Source organism: Anoplopoma fimbria, chromosome 22, assembly GCF_027596085.1.
Source record: "Anoplopoma fimbria isolate UVic2021 breed Golden Eagle Sablefish chromosome 22, Afim_UVic_2022, whole genome shotgun sequence".
In the NCBI taxonomy this organism is placed as follows: domain Eukaryota; kingdom Metazoa; phylum Chordata; class Actinopteri; order Perciformes; family Anoplopomatidae; genus Anoplopoma; species Anoplopoma fimbria.
Window position 1 is genome coordinate 12,075,427 of NC_072470.1, and position 18,587 is coordinate 12,094,013.

The 18,587-nt window shown below is 39.3% G+C and overlaps 1 protein-coding gene across 2 annotated transcripts in view; it reads left to right on the forward strand.

Moving 5' to 3' along the window:
* LOC129111958 (dystrophin-like) overlaps positions 1-14,653 on the forward strand; it is a 59,939-nt gene extending 45,286 nt beyond the window's left edge. For both annotated transcript variants that reach the window (XM_054624121.1, XM_054624122.1), the window contains 6 exons: positions 4,397-4,462; positions 6,586-6,744; positions 8,491-8,734; positions 9,784-9,898; positions 10,115-10,204; positions 13,976-14,653. In XM_054624121.1, the coding sequence (XP_054480096.1) occupies positions 4,397-4,462; positions 6,586-6,744; positions 8,491-8,734; positions 9,784-9,898; positions 10,115-10,204; positions 13,976-14,094 (793 nt within the window). In that variant the 3' untranslated portion in view covers positions 14,095-14,653. The remainder of the gene's footprint in view (positions 1-4,396; positions 4,463-6,585; positions 6,745-8,490; positions 8,735-9,783; positions 9,899-10,114; positions 10,205-13,975) is intronic.
* The last annotated feature ends 3,934 nt before the right edge of the window (positions 14,654-18,587 follow it).

The following is an 18,587-nucleotide window of genomic DNA, read 5'->3' on the forward strand; positions in this document are numbered from 1 at the left end:
AACTAAAGCCGTTATCCATACTCTCTTCAAAGCCACAGGACTCCTTTGACCTAACAGTAATTTTACCCTGTAGAACACGGGAGCTGCTGGTATACCGCTGCCTCAACCCAATAGTTTGTGAACGTAGTGGTCGTTGCGTGACACATTGGTGGACTGTCGTTTTGAAGCCTCATGTTCGGCATTTTGGCCGTGACCCTCTTGGATTACTGCTTTCGCCATCTTGTCATTTTGCAACCAGTGAACTGAAGTGACTACATTTGGAATGCGGAAGAGTGACGTAGGGACACCGTATCCCTGAAGCACACTCTGCTTTATGTTCTATTTGACTCTAAATGGACCATGATTTACTAAATGAACATCATGCTGTATTGAAGAAGACTTGAAACTAGCGATTGAGGCCATAAACTCATGTTTACAATGTTTACTGATAAATCAAGTGAGAAGTTTTTCAAATACTTTTATATAACCAGAGGAGTCGCTCCCTGATGGCCATTAGAGAGAATGCAGGTTTTAGACACTTCAGCATTGGCTTCACACTTCAGGACTGGAGGTTGGCACCTGGTCATAGAGTAACTTTGGGGTTAGTTTTGATTCACCAAAGTCACACAATAACATGGACAGGTTAACCAACAAAGGCAGTGGTAAAAACAGCAAATCTCACGTTACTTGAGGTAAAATGTATCAAAAGAGTCTGGGGGTTTTGAAGAGAGAAAACTTAAACAGGGCTGTCTGACTGCAAGGTGAAGCGGTAAAGATATTCTAAGCATAGTGAACACTTAAGCTGATATAGATTTTTTTAGGTGGCTAAAATACATTGATTCTACCCCTGTCCATAGCAGGGCATTGCTTTGCTCCCGTGCTGTCTGGTACTTCAAACCGGTAGTCTGCTGACCGCCTTCTATTGTAGGTAATACACTGACTATGGAAAGGTACCTCATACAATCCCACTTCAAAAAACCCAAACTTTCAAATTAAACATATTATCACTGCCTGGGTTTTTCACAACGAAGAAAAAACAGTATTTGACTAAAACTTTTTGATGATGAATGTGCTACTACTCAGTCAGGTTCTAATGAAAAGGACAAATAATATAAGGATTAACAAAAATGTCAAGATATCCCTTTGCATACAGTAGAAATGTAATCTTTTCCAATGATAAAGTGATGCATTAAGTTTTTGGTGAATAAGCGCTCTGCAGCGAGAGTCCAGTATAAGCATATGCTAATGCTTCTGAGATGTTGCTTGTGCCGTCCAGTGCGCCAGCATGTGCGAGAAAAAAAAAAGATATATAATATTGTGTTGCCACACTGAGTCAGTCAGAGCTTATTCAACAAAACGTTTCAATGTTCCTGCAGTTTGCAGTGATCCTAACTGCCTAGAAACCCACCACTGAGGGGACAAGAAGCAGTCAAATCAATCAAACCATGAGTCAATCAAGCAGTCAATCGATCGGTCATCAAATCAATCAGTCGTTAGCTGTTGGCATTCCTCTTTGGTGCCAGTATGAGGTCTGAGTTGGCTGAGTATTTTATCCCTGCCAGAGAGTACTTGACACCACTCACTGTTGCCTCGGGCTAACACACACACACACACACACACACACACACACACACACACACACACATAGAAATACACACCAGCACACGCCGACGGACACATATGCTGAGTCACACTCCCCCTCTGGCCCTGTGCTCTCAGCCCCTGTCGCGTCTAGATCTGGCGGATTCCAGATACCATCCAGCGGATTAAAGGAAGGGTGGTAGGGTGAAGAAGTAACATAATTAAGCCTCCAGTGAGCTGACTGTCCCCAAAACACGAGGTTATCTCTTGTTTCAGTAGCGTGCAGCAGAGTACAAAAACACCGGCCTGGGCAGATGTCACAGTCCATCTGCTTAAACGCTCACTGCCAAGCACCAAGCCTTTTTCTTTTATTATTTTAATGCTGATAAAGTCCCAAAATCTCTTTACTTTTCGGGCTCACACTCCAACTGATCTAGTAAAGATAGAGACAGAGCAATTTAAATCTTCGGCTTTTCGCTCGCAGCTATTTCATCGTGATCATTTTTGGGAGAAGCACAGCGGGGAGGTTAGTTTGCAAGGCCTGTCTTAATGGCCAGACTATGGTTTCTTAAAAGATAATAGCAGGGTTATTTTTCCTTTGAGAGAATTGGTTCAACAATATTACAAAAAAACATATTTTCTCACTTATTTCTAGTGGTATCTAGCCATTCATATGGTTGTTTATCTCCCCTGCCTCCACACCAATACAATATGAATATGAATGGGATTTTATTTGCCCAAAACAGGAACAGATTTAACAGTAGTGTCTTTTAAGAAACAATATGATCCTCAGATCTCACAATGAACAACCGTTTAAGGGTAAATAAGGGAACCAAAAGGGTTCTTCCTCAAGGTTTGAGGTTCAATGCAGAACCATTTCGTTGTGAAGAACCCTCTAATTCTTCAAATGTTCGCTATAAGTTTAAGGGTTCCATTAAGAAACCATTTCATCCGAAGAACCCTTTGTTGGAAAAAATAGTTCTTTATGGCTTGTTGAAAGCTTGTGTAAGTCCCACCCAGCCGAAACATCCCCCAAAACTGTGATTGTGAACCATGATTGTTGTGGGTAACGCTGCAACACATCATCCCCAGCCCTTTAAGAGCCTCATGCAGTACCCTGGGTGGATTCTAGAGGAAACTCTACTTGTTAGCACAAATGCGTAGAAAGGTTTTGGATAGAAAACTATAGAGGGTTCTTGGTGTAACCATCACACCTCACGAGGTTCTCTGTAGAACCTCTTGTAGGGGCTCTGGTCGTAACCTGGTGACAAACTGGAGGACCCTATATGGTTCTAGTTAGCTCATTTATTTCTAAAGGTGATGGTCTCTATGGAAACTGTTTGGGGCACTTGGGTAAATTGATTAACAAGTACACTAGTAGGACAAATTTCCATCACTTCCATTGGCAGCAGAAATCTCAGAGACATATTGCTCAAAACATAGACAAATATAACCAAAAACTATCTGCATGGCTGCATTTCAATCATCTAATCATCAATTAATGCTAATTACATGGCTAATTTTGGTGTACTGCGGAGAGTGAAACGAGAAAATTGTTGCCACTCTGTAAGCTAAATATTGAGCTAGAGCAACAGCTAATAAGCCTGAATGAATAACTGACACAACAAACATTGCTCACTCCAACGTTGAAAAAACCCAAAACACCTAATCGATGATTGACATGTAGTATGTTGTTTGTATTGCTCAGCTGTGGACTAGCCGTTTCCTCCTGTTTCCAGTCTTTATTCTGGTCTAAGCTGATCCACTCCTGGCTTTAGCTCCATAGATAAAGCACAGACATGGAAGTGTTAATTTTAATGGATTAAAAAGGGAACCATAGTATTGTATTATAAGAAGCCAATGTATGTCCATTCAAACTCTCCCTACTTTGGCCCTCATTGCTAATACAGCTTTTCTGTGTTAAGCATATGTTGTCATACTATTTCGTCTTCCCACATTGCATACAGTAATACTGCAGTGCTTGTGACTAATGCACCAGAAATGTGACTGCTGTAAAACAGTTACAAAGGCTGTAACACAAGCGAGTCCAACCAAATAGCCGTATTATGTTAGAGGTCTGCCGGTTGCCACTTTTATAAGGCAGCTTTCAAGGCAATTTAAGCCAACTAGTATAAAATATAAAAAGGCAAAATACTGAAGGTGCAGCATGATTTTATAGTGCAGCAGTTGTAAACACTATAATCTAAAGTGCAGAGGGTAACAGAGGGCTGCAAACAGCGTGTGGGTGTCTAAGCATTTCATCTGTTAAGGGTAAAATGATAACATATGACAAACACAGAGGAACTCCAACAGTCTCAGCACCATGATCACCAAAATCTAAATTTTTACTGCTGCTGTTTGCACACAATACTGGAGACACCAGGCCTACTTTTCCTCCATTCAGCAAAAATATTTTACCATTCATTCTGCGAAAACCAGCTTCCATGGATTCCATTTTAACCTGAAACCGCTTTATTTTGTGTTTTTACATTAACTGGATGTCGATCATTTGGGCTCCTGCTAGAAACTCTTGAATGATGAACATTGAAGGAATCCTAAAACAAGAAAACAAAAACACAGTTTGGTGATGTCCTCCAAGATACTTTAGGACATCACCAAACTGTGTCTTTTGTAATAGTTTTGATAGAAAGACCCCTAGCAGCATAAACTTACATAGTTAGTGTCTACGTGTTTTCGTATCCATCTGCACATTAGATTACCCTCTGAAGAAAACCACAATCGTATCAGTATAACATTTTAATTTTATTTGAGATGGATTTTCCCTCCACAATCTGCTACTTTGGGACTGACTGCTCTGTTTCTTCCCCCTCCACAGGTTAGCAGAAATGGAGAATCGTAATGGCTCTTATCTGAATGACAGTATCTCACCCAATGAGAGCATGTGAGAACCGCTTTTTGTTTGCTTGCTTTGTGTTTGCTAACCCACCTCACTCACTGATTGGCTCGCTATGTGTGTACCGGCTATGTCGTCTTTGGTCCCCATTGGCTGGTTGGGATATATGTCAGTGACTATGTTTGTATGTGCTCAATATCCTGGATACAACCTAATTTTATCTTATGTCATTATATTCCATACAAATTTATATACCTGATATTACCACTTACTATCATTACATCTAGTCGATTGTATTCATATTGTCCTGAGGGACAAGATTTCCTCCAGGTGATTATAATTAACAGTAAATATAAAGTAAAATTGCCGCACATTAACAAAATCCCAGGATCCCAATTAATGCTAATCTAAACGTACAATTTTCATGTAAGCATATATGTTCACAATCAGTTTAAACTCATCACTGTTACTATGCATTTGCTTTCTCTGACTCCCTTACCTCAGAAACATGTTAACTTGTTTTCTGAGTTATTAGAGCTGGTCAAAACCATTCAAATCATCATGAACGTCTCGGCCTACTTAGGCATTAAGGTCCAGTCCCACCAGAAAATGGCATGAAACGTTTAGACGGTTAATTCAAAAGACATGTTTTGATGTCAACAGTTTATACTCAGACAGAGCAGGTTGAATAAAAGTTGATGAAGCAACACTATTTTAATTTCAGACTGCTTACTAAGTCAAACTAAACCCAACGTGTAAAACTTTGCATTGATTTACTTTGCCAGTGAGCAAATCCACAGATGGCGGTGATCGATTGTAAAGACTTTTTTGCGGCGAAATGTTGCAGTTTTAAATATAACAAAATATATATTTTGAAATACATATTTTGAACAAGTTGTGAAGAAACTTTAATTGTTCAGACTTTATCCTACAGATGCACAAAGCAAAATGTCCATGTATTTTAGAATACTGTCTGCTGCCGGACTAATTTCCCCTCAAGAAAGCACCTAGTGTCGATGGCTGCATCAATATTTTCATCATACTCCCATGAAAACCGCACTTAAAAATATAATCACTATAGTAGCGTCAGGGAGTGAAGCTAGCCCAAAGTTTAGCAGCTAAGTAAGCTAGCTAGCTAGTAAACCACACCATGCTCTCATGCTAAATACAAAGTTACCTCTCATTTGGTGATAGCAATGTGCTTTCTTATGTGTGCTTGTGGATGAAGTATGTTGTTACATTTTTCTCATTTAGCAGCTTGCTGGATAGCTACATGATTCGCTACACCATGATTTAAAGCTACACTGGCTTAAAAAAAAAAGTTTTATCACTGTGTAGGAAAGCTCCTCATAAGTATGTGTTGAGGTAACGAGTACTAGCCAATCACAGGACAGTCAACGCTGTATCAGGCTTTGATCATACAGAAGTCGGCGTGGCTTCATCTAGAGTTAGTTGGAAAAACTGTAGAAGCTTCAGGGACATTGAAGCATAAAGTTTTACATGTGTCCACATGGATACTAACATGCAAAGTTAAGCCTGTAATTAGAATTGCAGAGTAAAAAAAAATGCTCCAGTGTAACACATCAACATAACTTTAAAATGCAACTTGCTTGATGAAGCGAAAAGATCTAGAGGCTATTTTAGACCAGAGCTGAGAGGGCCACACACTCCTCCCATAATTAGAGTCTTACTTTCAAGTCCGCAATCATCTTAAAGGGGATTTGTTGTTCCCAAACAGCACATATCTGCAGCTCTTATATTATTCAGAATGTGAAAACTGGCTGATTTTGAAAGCAGTGCAGTGAACACAGCAGCATTTTAAAAACCTGGCCCAATTAAAACCCTGATACCACGGGCCACACGTGTGATCTTTTTATAGTTGGCAGGGCATTGGTGAATCAAACTGCTTCAAAATATTCAGGACAAATGTGTTGTAAAGACGACAGCTCTGGCCCTCTCTCTGTCCCCACTGTGTTTTAGATTCTTCGTCTGTGGTGCAGTCTTGTTGAACAGCTCTTTCAGTCACTTGCTGATACATTTTTTTCTCCATTCTGCTGTGTGTGTGTGTGTGTGTGTGTGTGTGTGTGTGTGTGTGTGTGTGTGTGTGTATGTGTGACTATATGCGTGTGTGTACATGTTTGCCGTGTGTGTGTGTGTGCGCGCGTTTGCAGCGATGACGAGCACATGTTGATCCAGCACTACTGCCAGTCTCTGAACCAAGGCTCTCCTCTCAGCCAGCCCCGTAGCCCTGCCCAGATCCTCATCTCCATGGAAACGGAGGAGAAGGGAGAGCTGGAGAGGGTCCTCAATGACCTGGAACAAGAGAATAGGTCAGTCGAAAGACACATCTCTAAGTTATTATCTTCTGTTGGCTACGTCTTTACTCTCTGTAACAGGTTTATCTTGTATAAACCTTTACTTGGCTCAGGATCAGTTGTTACGCCGCCTTCATTCTGCATTAAATGACTCATAGATTGCAGAATCTAAAAAAGGTCACTAATTTCTACAATCTAGGTTCTTCAGAGATCTTGGGTCCACATTTTTGTGGTGCCTCTTGAAACGTCCTCCGGCCCCAGGTTGGCATAGATGCTGCAATAGCATTAGTTAGTTCAGAAGAAATGGCGAGTATATTCATTGAAAAAAAGGGATGGTTCATCCAATCACCTTCCACATTTTTTTCCCATCAAAAGAGTTTCCAATTAAGCCGTCTCAGATGGTTTCGTGTAACAAACCATCCGGTGGGTCAGGTTAATCTATAGGGGTGCTTGAAAAAGCATGATTAAGAAAATAATTTTTTATTTTATTTAAATACTGGGCATTAATAGGTTTTATTTTTATATTATAAGATGATTAGAGCTAGTGTTTAACAGTTCATAATACATTTTCTAATATCTAATTTACATTGCCGTGAAACCAAGTTTCTTGCAAAATCCTACATTTGACAAGGTAACATTTGAAAGTATTATGAGAGCGTTATAGTTTTTGTTGCATTAAAATAAATATTTTTTTAAACATGTTAAACTGAAGGCATGTTTAAAAGGTTGATTATTAATATCCCTATTGCAAACTATGCTACGTTTGTATCAAAAGAACACAATGATGAATGTTAAAATGTCAGCAACAGCAACATGTCAGAAAATTAAGAACAAAAGGTGAAAATAAAACATGTTCAATCAAAAGTCATTGTTAGAACTGTACTGGTTTTATTAACTTACTAGTACCCAAATGTAAGCTTTTGTACTTTGTCTGTAAAAAAGGCGCTATAGGTGTGTCCCTATACTCGATCAAGTAAGACTGTAGCAGCAAAGCAGTTGCTTATGAACATAACTTTTTATTCGTAAAAAGAAAATTGCAGTATTTCTTCTTTCAAAAATGACAGTGTAGCTTTAAGGAGAAGGCAACTTTTGCTTCCCTTTTAATCGTGTATACTTTAATTACCAGACAGTATTGGGAATCCCGGGATATCCCTTTTTTTAAGATTTTTTGCTAACATGTTGCCCTGTTTCCTCATGGAAATTCCTCCAAGCCGCACAGACCAAGTTTTAAATTTTCATGTTCAAGTGTTAAGTTGAATGTGTATACCTAACAGGGTTTAAAGGGATATGAAAATGTCTTTAACTTAATTATATAAATCTTCAACCCCCGTTTAATTTAATTATATAAATCTTCAACCCCTGTAAAAGTCTCTAAGTAAAAGCAACCAAGTACCAGTGTACTTGGATTTAATCAGGCCTAGAATACAAATGTCCTTAAATAGAAATCAATAAAGACTGAACATTTGACGTCGGTCTTCTTAATAGGTTTTTCTCAACTCAGCCTCCATTTGCTCATTCCAACTGGAGAATTATGTTTAACTTTGGGGGAAAGGATTTTTAAAAAAATGACTCACTGAATGATGCTTACTGGTACTGTTTTATTTATATTTTGCACAATGTTTTTCCCGTGACCCAGCCTCCCTTCTATAATCAATACAACAAAAGTTCACCTTCTCTCTTAAGCAGCGGGTGTTTGATATTTCACATGTGTATCAGAGCTTGCAAGCAGCAGATTAATTCCTCTTGCTTCCCTCGCCGCAGGAAGCTGCAGTCCGAGTACGACCGCCTGAAGAAGGCCCACGACAGAAAGGGCCTGTCCCCGCTGCCGTCGCCCCCGGAAATGCTCCCGGTGTCACCGCAGAGTGCGCGCGACGCCGAGCTTATCGCCGAGGCTAAACTACTGCGGCAGCACAAAGGACGTCTGGAGGCCCGTATGCAGATACTGGAGGACCACAACAAACAGCTGGAGTCCCAACTGCACAGGCTCAGACAGCTGCTGGAGCAGGTACTTGTTCACTCACTACGGCACCACAGTATACAAATATATAACTGTTGTTGCTGCTCAAATCAATTGTCACCCAAAACAACCTGCATGCCTCATCTTTTTGTGTGAACTGAAGGATATTCTTATTGATATTCCAGCATTTTTGAATACATAATTTTCACCTATGATTATTTACCATATCTCTTATACAAAATGAAACCCTTTAGATGCCTAGTTCTGACCATAGACTGTATACAAGAAGTAGACGTAGTCACAGCGACATTACCTATTGGTTTTTGTACTACTTTTTAGTATTTAGTAATATGGCGGAATCCCATTTTGGTTTATTTAAACTAGAACGGACATGAGAGGGATGGAACTAAGTACAATGAAACCCTAAACAAGACAAACATGTTAAAATAATCGTTAACGAACGGTGATGACATCATGAAATATAACGCAAAGGCTTCATTCTGAAACTCCCAAGAATGAATAGAAGCTTTGAATTTCAAGAAATGACAATCGGTACAGCCCTAATTGTAGCACACCCCATGGGTCAGTGTCCAATTGACAATAAGGCATAAAGTTCCACAGTCTGTAAGCACAGAGAGGACCAAGATAAGTGAGTTTAGTAACAAAGAGTAAAGCCGCTTTAGATCCCTCAGCAGACAGTGGAAACAATTATGACAAAACCGCTTCTGCCCACTCAACATCTGCTGTTAAACATGCCCCTGAGCAACGCAGTGAACTCCGGCATTGCTGCAGTGACCAGCAACAGACGCCCCAGCTACCTAGCTGATGTCCTGGATCAACAAAACAAGGGCCTCAAAGTTGATGTGAAGTTCCCACCAGAGAGCTTCCATCTCAGACCGGAGCAGCTTCCTCCACGCTGTCTGACTGCCAGTAACAGCTGACACAGAGGATCGAGCCAACTCCTTGGTCCAACACACACACACACACACACACACACACTTCGTTCGCCTTTGGACTCCTCTAATTAAGCCGTGCGGCGTGGCTGCCAATTTGCGTTGTATCTAATGTGTGCGTGTGCGTGCGTGTGTGTGTTTCAGACGGATTCCAAGGTGAACGGCACAGCACTGTCCTCTCCTTCCACCTCCTCTCAGCGCTCCGACTCCTCCCTCCCACTGCTACGTGTGGCTGCTAGCCAGACTACTGATACAATGGGTAAGGACACACACACACACACACCCACACTAATATCCTTTAATTTGCAGCCACCCTTTTAAAAACATGGAGGATATAAATAGAGATGTGTGATTTCACAGCTTGTAGATACCATGATGTTGGACGTTGTTCTACATCAGACTAAAATGTACTGTTTAAGTGTGTGTGTGCGTGGAGTTCTGGAAATGAAAAAACATCACCTCCTTGCTGTTTCAGGTGATGACGAGCTATCCAGCCCTTCCCAAGATGCATCTGGGTTGGAGGAAGTGATGGAACAGCTAAATAATTCTTTTCCACATAGCCAGGGTACGGAACAGCGAAACTTACACAAAATCCACTCACTTTAATGTTTCAAATCAGACGATTTTATTTATCTGAAAGGGCACAAAAATGTTTTTTAAGTGAAGCTTTACATAAGTCATTCAACTTAGAGTAAAATAAAAGTTGGTTTTCTTTGATTTTATTAAAAGTGTCTTTAATTGATAACTATTATGAACATTTCTAGGTAACTGTAGCACCAAAGAATGAAAAGCCAGCCTGTGATATCAAAGTAAGAGGTTTGAAACCCGTCTGGCTGGGGAAACTAAAGCGTTCTGTTCTCTGCTCACACAATGACTTGAGTGAGTTCCCATCGATCAGCAAAGCAGCATTAACAAACGTCACATTATATTCTTTTGTCATGTCAGCTATAGGTCAAGGTAACCATGAATGCGTATTCAGAGGCTAATGAAACCATCATCAGACACAGTAATGACAGTCGAACAAAACCACATAGAGAAAAGGGAAGAACAAACTGATATATATATATTATATCAATGAAATAATTGAAAAAAAAATGAACCTTTACTCAACGTGTGCGCAACTAATGATCATTTCAATCAATCAAATGAATCTGTAACCAGGGACTTGGGAGGAGCAAGCAAGATGCATTTGTAATTCACGTGTGTTTTCAATTGATATACTAATTATGGAAAGTGTAAAACAGGCTTGTTTATGATGTAATTTTTTTTTTACAGCCGACTACTTAGAGAGTCTTCTAGCACAATGCTAACGAACAATCCTGTGGTTTGTCAGTCACATGGTAGCCACGCTCAGAAAACTACCCTGCTTTTTGGTCTATTTTAGTTTAAATATGACCATGAATTCCTAAATGAAAGTCATGCTGTAGAGGAGAACCCTTGCAACTAGAGATTGATAAACTCCATAAACTCATGTTTACAATGTTTACTGAGGGAATAAATCAAGTGAGAACATTTTCTCATAGACCTTTATTCAGTTGTTCTTTAAGGCACTTCCGCATTGGCTTCTCTTTTCAGACTCAGAGGTGTAGGTTATAGGACTGCAAATAACACTGAAAGACCACGATAAACTTTTTACAGTGTAAGTAAAAAAAATATAATAAATGATACAAAATTGGAAGCAAGATTGCTAATAATAAGAAATCTAAAGCGTTATCTATAGTATCTGATTGATTGTGAAAGTAAAGCAGTGTTCAGATTCTACTTTTTGCTATTGTATCTCCTGCTTTGCTGAAGTGCATTGTGGATATGAATACTTTTTTTCCCCCTCCGATCAAATGCACACACTGAACTTAATTACATCTGTAAACCTTAAGTAAAGCGTTACTTGCCCCTCCCTTATCTTTCACCTTACCTTTTAACGACACAAGGCTGATTTTTTTTTTCTCTCTCTCTCTTTCTTCCTTTCTTTTCTTCCTTTTCCTCTTTTCCTCCATGAGCCAGCAGGGAGAAGGGGACACCCATGACAGGTTAGTGGCTCAACTTCACCTCTCCCCCTTTTTCTAATCTCATTACCCCATTTCTAAGGAGTATCTCAGCTTCATGCAAGCACCATGTTTGTACCACTTTTGGCCCCTTCAAGAACACCAAGTCACAGTCATGAGAGAAATCCCACAATTGGCCTAATAATGGGATTTCATTTTGGCTGTTGTAGCAAGTAGAATTGTGCACTAAACACGCAACAGAGTGGGAACGCCATGGTGCAGTGATGCAGTGTCCTCCCTCCCTTTCCCTCTCTTTAATTTCCTTTCCCTTTTCTGTCCTCTGTCACACTGCCGCTCTGTTGTGCGTGTGCGTGTGTGTGTGTGTGTACATAGAACATCTCTCTATGCATGTAGTTTTAGGATGAGGCGATGTGTTAATGTCACACCTCTGTTCACAATTTGGGGTTCACGGTAAGATTTAACCACAATTTAATGCCATGAAAACAGTTAGCTGTCAACAAAGTTCTTTGTTGCTCTGTCTGTTATTTATGTATTATATTATATTTAATATATTTATTGTAAAAGTGTTAAGTTTAGACATCATTACATGGTGTATTTGTTCCTGCAAACCTTCATTGCAGTCCGAGCAAACCAGTGACTTTCACAACACAAGCTGTTTAAAACTCTGCCAGTTTCTTTGTGCTCTCATTCGGCCCACTATGGGGTGCCATTGTAGCCTCCTAACCACACTTTTCACTTCATTGATTTTTTTGTTTTTCATTTGCTTAAAAAATGGGAGATGTTGGTTGGCATTTCATAGATTCATGGAACCAAGCTGGTCCCTTTTTTTTTTTTTTTTTCTCAATCAAAACCTATGCAAGAGGGAGTATGCTTGACATTTTATGACCCAAACAACATCACAGGTTACTCATTCCGGGGCTGCAGGCATAAATCATCGCCAACTTCTCTCTTTATGTAATACTGATTTGCAGATTTGGTTATCATCCTCTCCTTGATTCTTCCTAATGGGTAGTGACGAGGTCAAAGCTTCCGCACCAAATATCACAATGTACATGTTAATGTACATAGCTCCCCTAGCGATAAAACAAACTGTTCATTGTCTCACTGTGAAATTCGCAGTTCCAACATCAGATAACATGAACAAAGATAAGAGATATTTCTTGTGTTTAGAGCAGTGCTTAAAGTGGAAAAAAGGACATATCCGTGTGTGTATCTGCCGATAACAGCAGTCTCTTGCATCTTATTCTGATTGATTCATTATTTATTTAAGCATGTTATATATGTGATTTTATTATTGTTTATTAATTGTAATAGAATTATACTCAGGCTATGCATCTTCTGTAATAGGCCTATAATAATATTCCAACTGAAACATTATAGGGTTCAGGTGGTGTGTTTGTATACCTACCCATAGTGTTAATGATTACAGTGCCTTCCTGTGTTATTTGCAGTTTTTAGTATGACTTTGTAATTTAATATGGGATGCCTACAGCCTGGCATCAACAGCAGCAAGAAAAACAGGTTGTGAGCTATTCATTCAGGTCATAGCAGCCAGTCAGCCAGTCAGGATGCTTGAACATTTTAAGCAGCAGACTAAAGAGACACATTTAGATTTTCTACAGTGAATAAAAGATTCTAAGAGATATTTGAAAAAAGGTTTTTGACCTGCACGTTTTACATTTGGCCCATTTTTATTACTATGGTGACCGTGGCCATATGGTACAAACAATAATGGCACTCTTGTATTTACGCCTAAATTACGTTATTTTGTTGTTGATGAAGCAGCTACAATGTAAGCAAAGCATAGCACAAATCAATCCAAGCTCCATTCAGAGAACACGCATTTTTAAAGTTATTTGCTTACCGTCTTGCGGACAGACCTAACAAAGCATGAATTCAGACTTTTTGCAAAATCTTTTGTAGTTATTTTGCCATCTTTTTTATCTATTATTGGAATTAAATCACAGTCAAAATTAACTGATAAAAACAAAACAATTTTTTTCACCTGATAAAACAAAAGGGATATCAATTAAGATCAGATTTATAAAATGCATTAATTCTCACTAGCCTCTCAGGGCTTCCTTAAAGCAGACATGCTGTTTGCAGGTATAGTTTTTACCATGCTTTCACCAGCGTTTTTAAAATGCTAACATTTGCTAATTAGTATTTTCTCACTTGCCTCTTAGGGCTTCCGTAGTGTTGTCATCATGTAGCTTCGCAGAGCTTCTGTAGATGTCTTGTTATGTACGCAGCACACAGAATAGCCCATTTTTACCCGTACATTTTTACCCGTGAAGTTTGTCTAAGCATTCCCTTCCCCTCTCTCTCTACAGGTCCCAGTATTGGCAGTTTGTTCCACATGGCCGATGATCTGGGCCGGGCCATGGAGTCACTGGTCAGCGTGATGACGGACGAGCAGAGTGCCGAACAGCACGAGGCCCTGCCCTTCTGACGACCCCCCCCCCCCTCCAAATCTTCATCCCCGGCGGCCTCCCTCTCCTCCCCTCCCTAGCGCATGCTTTTCTAGTCATATCAACTGGATTGGAAACACAGTTTACAAAGAGAATATATAACGTCTATTTTTGTGAAGGATTGCGGTTCCAGCAACGACGCGTAAAAATACAAACAAAAGAAAAACATGTAGATTTCAGTAGTTTCTTGAAGTTGTTTTATTAATAACAGAGTTCGGTTTTTAAACTTCTATGCAATGTATAAAACAAGTATGGGTAAGGGGGGGGCAAAGAGAGATGAGATACAAATAAGTGCGGTCGAATATTTGCCATCTCTTTGTAATTGCGGACACAGCTAAAGCATTTCAGACATTTGTATCAAAAAAAGGAATGATTGTAATCATAAGGGTGCTTTCTAAGAGTAAAATGTCTTTCTAAAACAGCGTACACTACTGTCAAGGTAATGCAGGCATCCTGGATCTTTACAGTACGTTGTCTCTTGTCTCTCTCTCTCTCTCTGTGTGTGTGTGTGTGTGTGTGTGTGTGTGTGTGTGTGTGTGTGTGTGTGTGTGTGTGTGTGTGTGTGTGTGTGTGTGTGTGTGTGTGTGTGTGTGTGCCTAATTTCCACATTACACTACGGCTTTTTTGGGGGGGGCGGGGCTTTGGCTGACAAACCTCAAGTTGTATTTGAATTGTTCATTTTTATCCACCCATCTATCCATCCATTAGTCTGTTCTTCGTCCCTAGGATTAACATCTTTATGGCAACCATTTTTAATACCTGTATTTGTGTTCAATACAGTGTGCTCTGTGAATAAACAGATGCTGTAATAGGCCCAATTCAAAACTTCGACTAGTCAACAATATAACTTCAAACCTATTGCACATATCGGAAATAATTAGACGACATTAGGTTATTTGCAAATAATTAAACTACTTTGTTGAAAAGACTAATCTTTATTTTCTAGAAGAAGTAGGGAAAAATCATCTTGGTGTGTTTTTTCTTCTCCGTTTGTATCTTCTTTAGCAGCAGAAAGGCCAAGAGTTGGATTTTCTGCGTCATCCCTATTGACTTTATGTCCCCAGTACGGGTAAAGCTTTAAAAACACTGGATCTTACGTTTCCCATGATGCAATTTTGTAGCGTCTTCCAACAGACCGTCTGCCTGGTCTGTTTTATTTCTTCAGTCAGCATCAATGATGTGCGTATCAGAGTTTAAACCAATTTGAAACAGAAGAATGCTTCGTTGAACCTGTAAGGACAACCAACAGTGAATACGTTTACATGCACCAAATAATCCGTTTTTTGCCCTTCTTCTGAAAAAGACGATATTCCTAATGAGCTGTTTACATGAAAGTTAATATTCCAATAATATTCCCGTTTACACGCAGCCATGCAGATTCCAATTATTGTAACACCTCATCACCGGGGCCAGTGAATCACACGTTGGCGCCATTCTCGGCTGTGTTTGACGGGTCGATATCTTAACATGTCGTTTAAATATTGGAAAGTGGAATGGCAGGAGCCGCTTGTGCCATTTTGCTTCTTTTGTTGGGGGGTTTTTCAAAGTTTTCCACCTTTTGGCGGACTTCCTCAACTGTGCGAAACACAGCCTCCCTTTTTCCTTTGCTTCAACCACTTTCTAGAGAAGGTCGGCGTTGCGATATATGCGCATATCCAAAAACGTGTGGATATCCAAGTCCATCATCATGCTTTAAATAACTTGTGTTTCTCTTTCCAACCAGAAATGTGGGCTTTTCCTTTGGGAATATGCATCACTACTCCAGCTTTACAAACGATTGTCTAGTTGGTTCGAAGCTGGTCATAAACAGGAAAGAGGCTTTGTGTCGCACAGTGCAGTAAAAAAAAACCTATTGAGTCACATATTCTGAATGAACTTCATACATGTCCAAAGAATGCTCCTAAAATCTGAATAATATCGTCATATCCCACGTTTTAATCAAAAGATGCTCCATTCAGAATTAGGCCTAATTTACAATATCCAAACGGAATATGGTATGAACCATTTCAAATTCAGAATATTGTCATATTCAGAATAATAGTGGAATATTAGCATGTAAACGCAGTCAGTGATGTCACAGTTTTGGTAAAAGGTCAACTTTTAAAGCTGCCGATATCCACCTTCAGAAATATATCTCCAGTTTTACATCAGGCTTTGAAAGACGTCCTGATTATTGCACTGGTACATCTTAAGTTAGGATTTTATTACAGCATTTTATCATTGTCTTTTTTTTAGGGCCTGTTGAGTACACACAGTACAATGTGTATTAGTGTATACATTGACAGATTCCCCCTGTCAGAAGTACTGTAAGAGGAACTTAGAAGAATGTGATTTTAATTGAATTCGAGCACTACAGTGTTACAAGGCTGCTGGTCGAGATTATTTTTGAGGGAATTCTTCTGTTTTGAACGCTTAACAAAGAAATATTTTAGGAAGCCGAGAAGCTCTACCTCGTCTGAAACTGTCAAAGTCCGGATCAGGCAATTTCCCCACTGTACTCAACCCCACACTCCTCTCAGATTGTTGATGATTATTACTTGGCTGGGTGATTAACGGAGCCTCCAATCCGAATGTTTGGATGCATTTACTGCATTTCTCACCTCTATCAGAGATTCATGACTCAAGTATAAAAACGGCGTTTGACGCAAATCAAATGAATCCACGTGCACTACTGTCATACCTGGGTCATTAGATATTTGTTTTCTGTGTGGAGGTTGCGTTTATTATAGCAGTGTCTTTTTGTCTTCGGTTAAAAGGCTATTTTGTTTTGTGCTCCGTGAGGTGTTACGATATTAGCATGTGTGACTTAATAAACTCCAATCTTTATTTTATGCATAACCACTCAGAGGAGTCCATGGAGAGCATTGAGGCGCAATACACTTTGTTTGTTTTCAGCATCATTTTCTTGCAGCATGATCCAAGAGGTTTTTGTTTTTGATCCATACACTGAATTTGATTGATTGATTTTGTTGTTTTTTTCATTTCTAACATTTGTGTTTCATTCTCACATCATTTTTTCAAATAACGCGTCAATACTTCACAACATATCAGATTCCACCAAATATATGCCTTACTACTGTATTATAAAATGCTTTACTGTATATCAATAAAGCACGCAGTTATGTTGATTTGACTTCTTTGATTTGTTTTTTATTTTATACAGGATTCGAATAAGTGCACGGTGCAATAAAAGCACAAATTTAACAGAAGCCTCAGGTTTAACAGTAAATTACTGCACCCATATCTGGGGACATCTACATATATGAAGCAAGCACACACAACAGTCATATTACCTGTGTGAAATACCATCAAATTAGATTAATGTTGATTAAGACACACTATTATTTATTTTTTTTAAATAGAAATCAAATATTTGTACAGAAACTAATACAATAACATAGCATAATATACCATGATTTTCCTTAAGTCTGGGTCTGCGTTCTGCTTTTCAGTATAAACAATGTATTATTTTAGAAATGCTTGGTAACCAAATAAAAGTGATATGCCGAACATGGTAGCAAGCAGTTCCTTATTTCTACACCCAGCAGTCACAGATTCATTACAAGTGAAAAAGAAAATATTTGCACACTCGTCGCCACGATGAAAAATAGATATTTAATAATTTTCAACTTTCCAAATGTAGGAAAGTTAAAGAGTCTAGAATGCAGCCATATAACGACACCTAGCATTAGTTTTTTTCCCCTTATATGGATACAATATAAGGGGAAAAAACAGATCATCCTCTGGTTCCAATTAGATTCCTTAAAAAGGACACCTAGGGCTAGACATAGTATCTCAGGTAGATTTCTAAAACACATATTTAGAAAATGAGAAATATATTAGATTTTTTTTAGAAAAAAATAATCTTACAATAGCAAAATTTCGGGGGGGTCTAAATCACTTGCAATTGTCACTAAAAAATGTTTTTAAAGCAGAGAGAATTTTCCGCTGTAAATGACAGCCAGCCAGACCCGCAACAGTTTGCGCAAAGTGATTCTGTGTTGGTGTCTGTTTGTGGACCTAAATAGACCCCCTTGTGACCAATTTGATCCAGTGCCTTTTATGTGAACCTGGATTAAAGCAGTAAGTCGTCTGTCCTCTTCTTGGATCAGGTTTGAACATGTGCATGTTTGTCCGGTATGTGACGTAAAGTACGTGACATAAAGTACTTGATGTAAAGTATGTGACATAAAGCACGTGACGTAAAGTACTGGACATAAAGTACGTGACGTAAAGTACTTGACTAATGTAATGAAGGCTTTGGAACTAATGTAACATAACAAGCGTACTTATTTTACCTCAAACCGCAACCTTTTCCTAGACTTAGTCAAATCGTTTTTTTGTCTAAACCTAAGTGGTGCCAAGTGGTACCCAATCCGTTGAGAAGTGACCCAAAGGGCAATGAGTTGGGAATGAAAACAGGTTGACCCTGACCCTCAGCACTGAGTGTTTGCTCTTGTGACAGAGTGCTGCT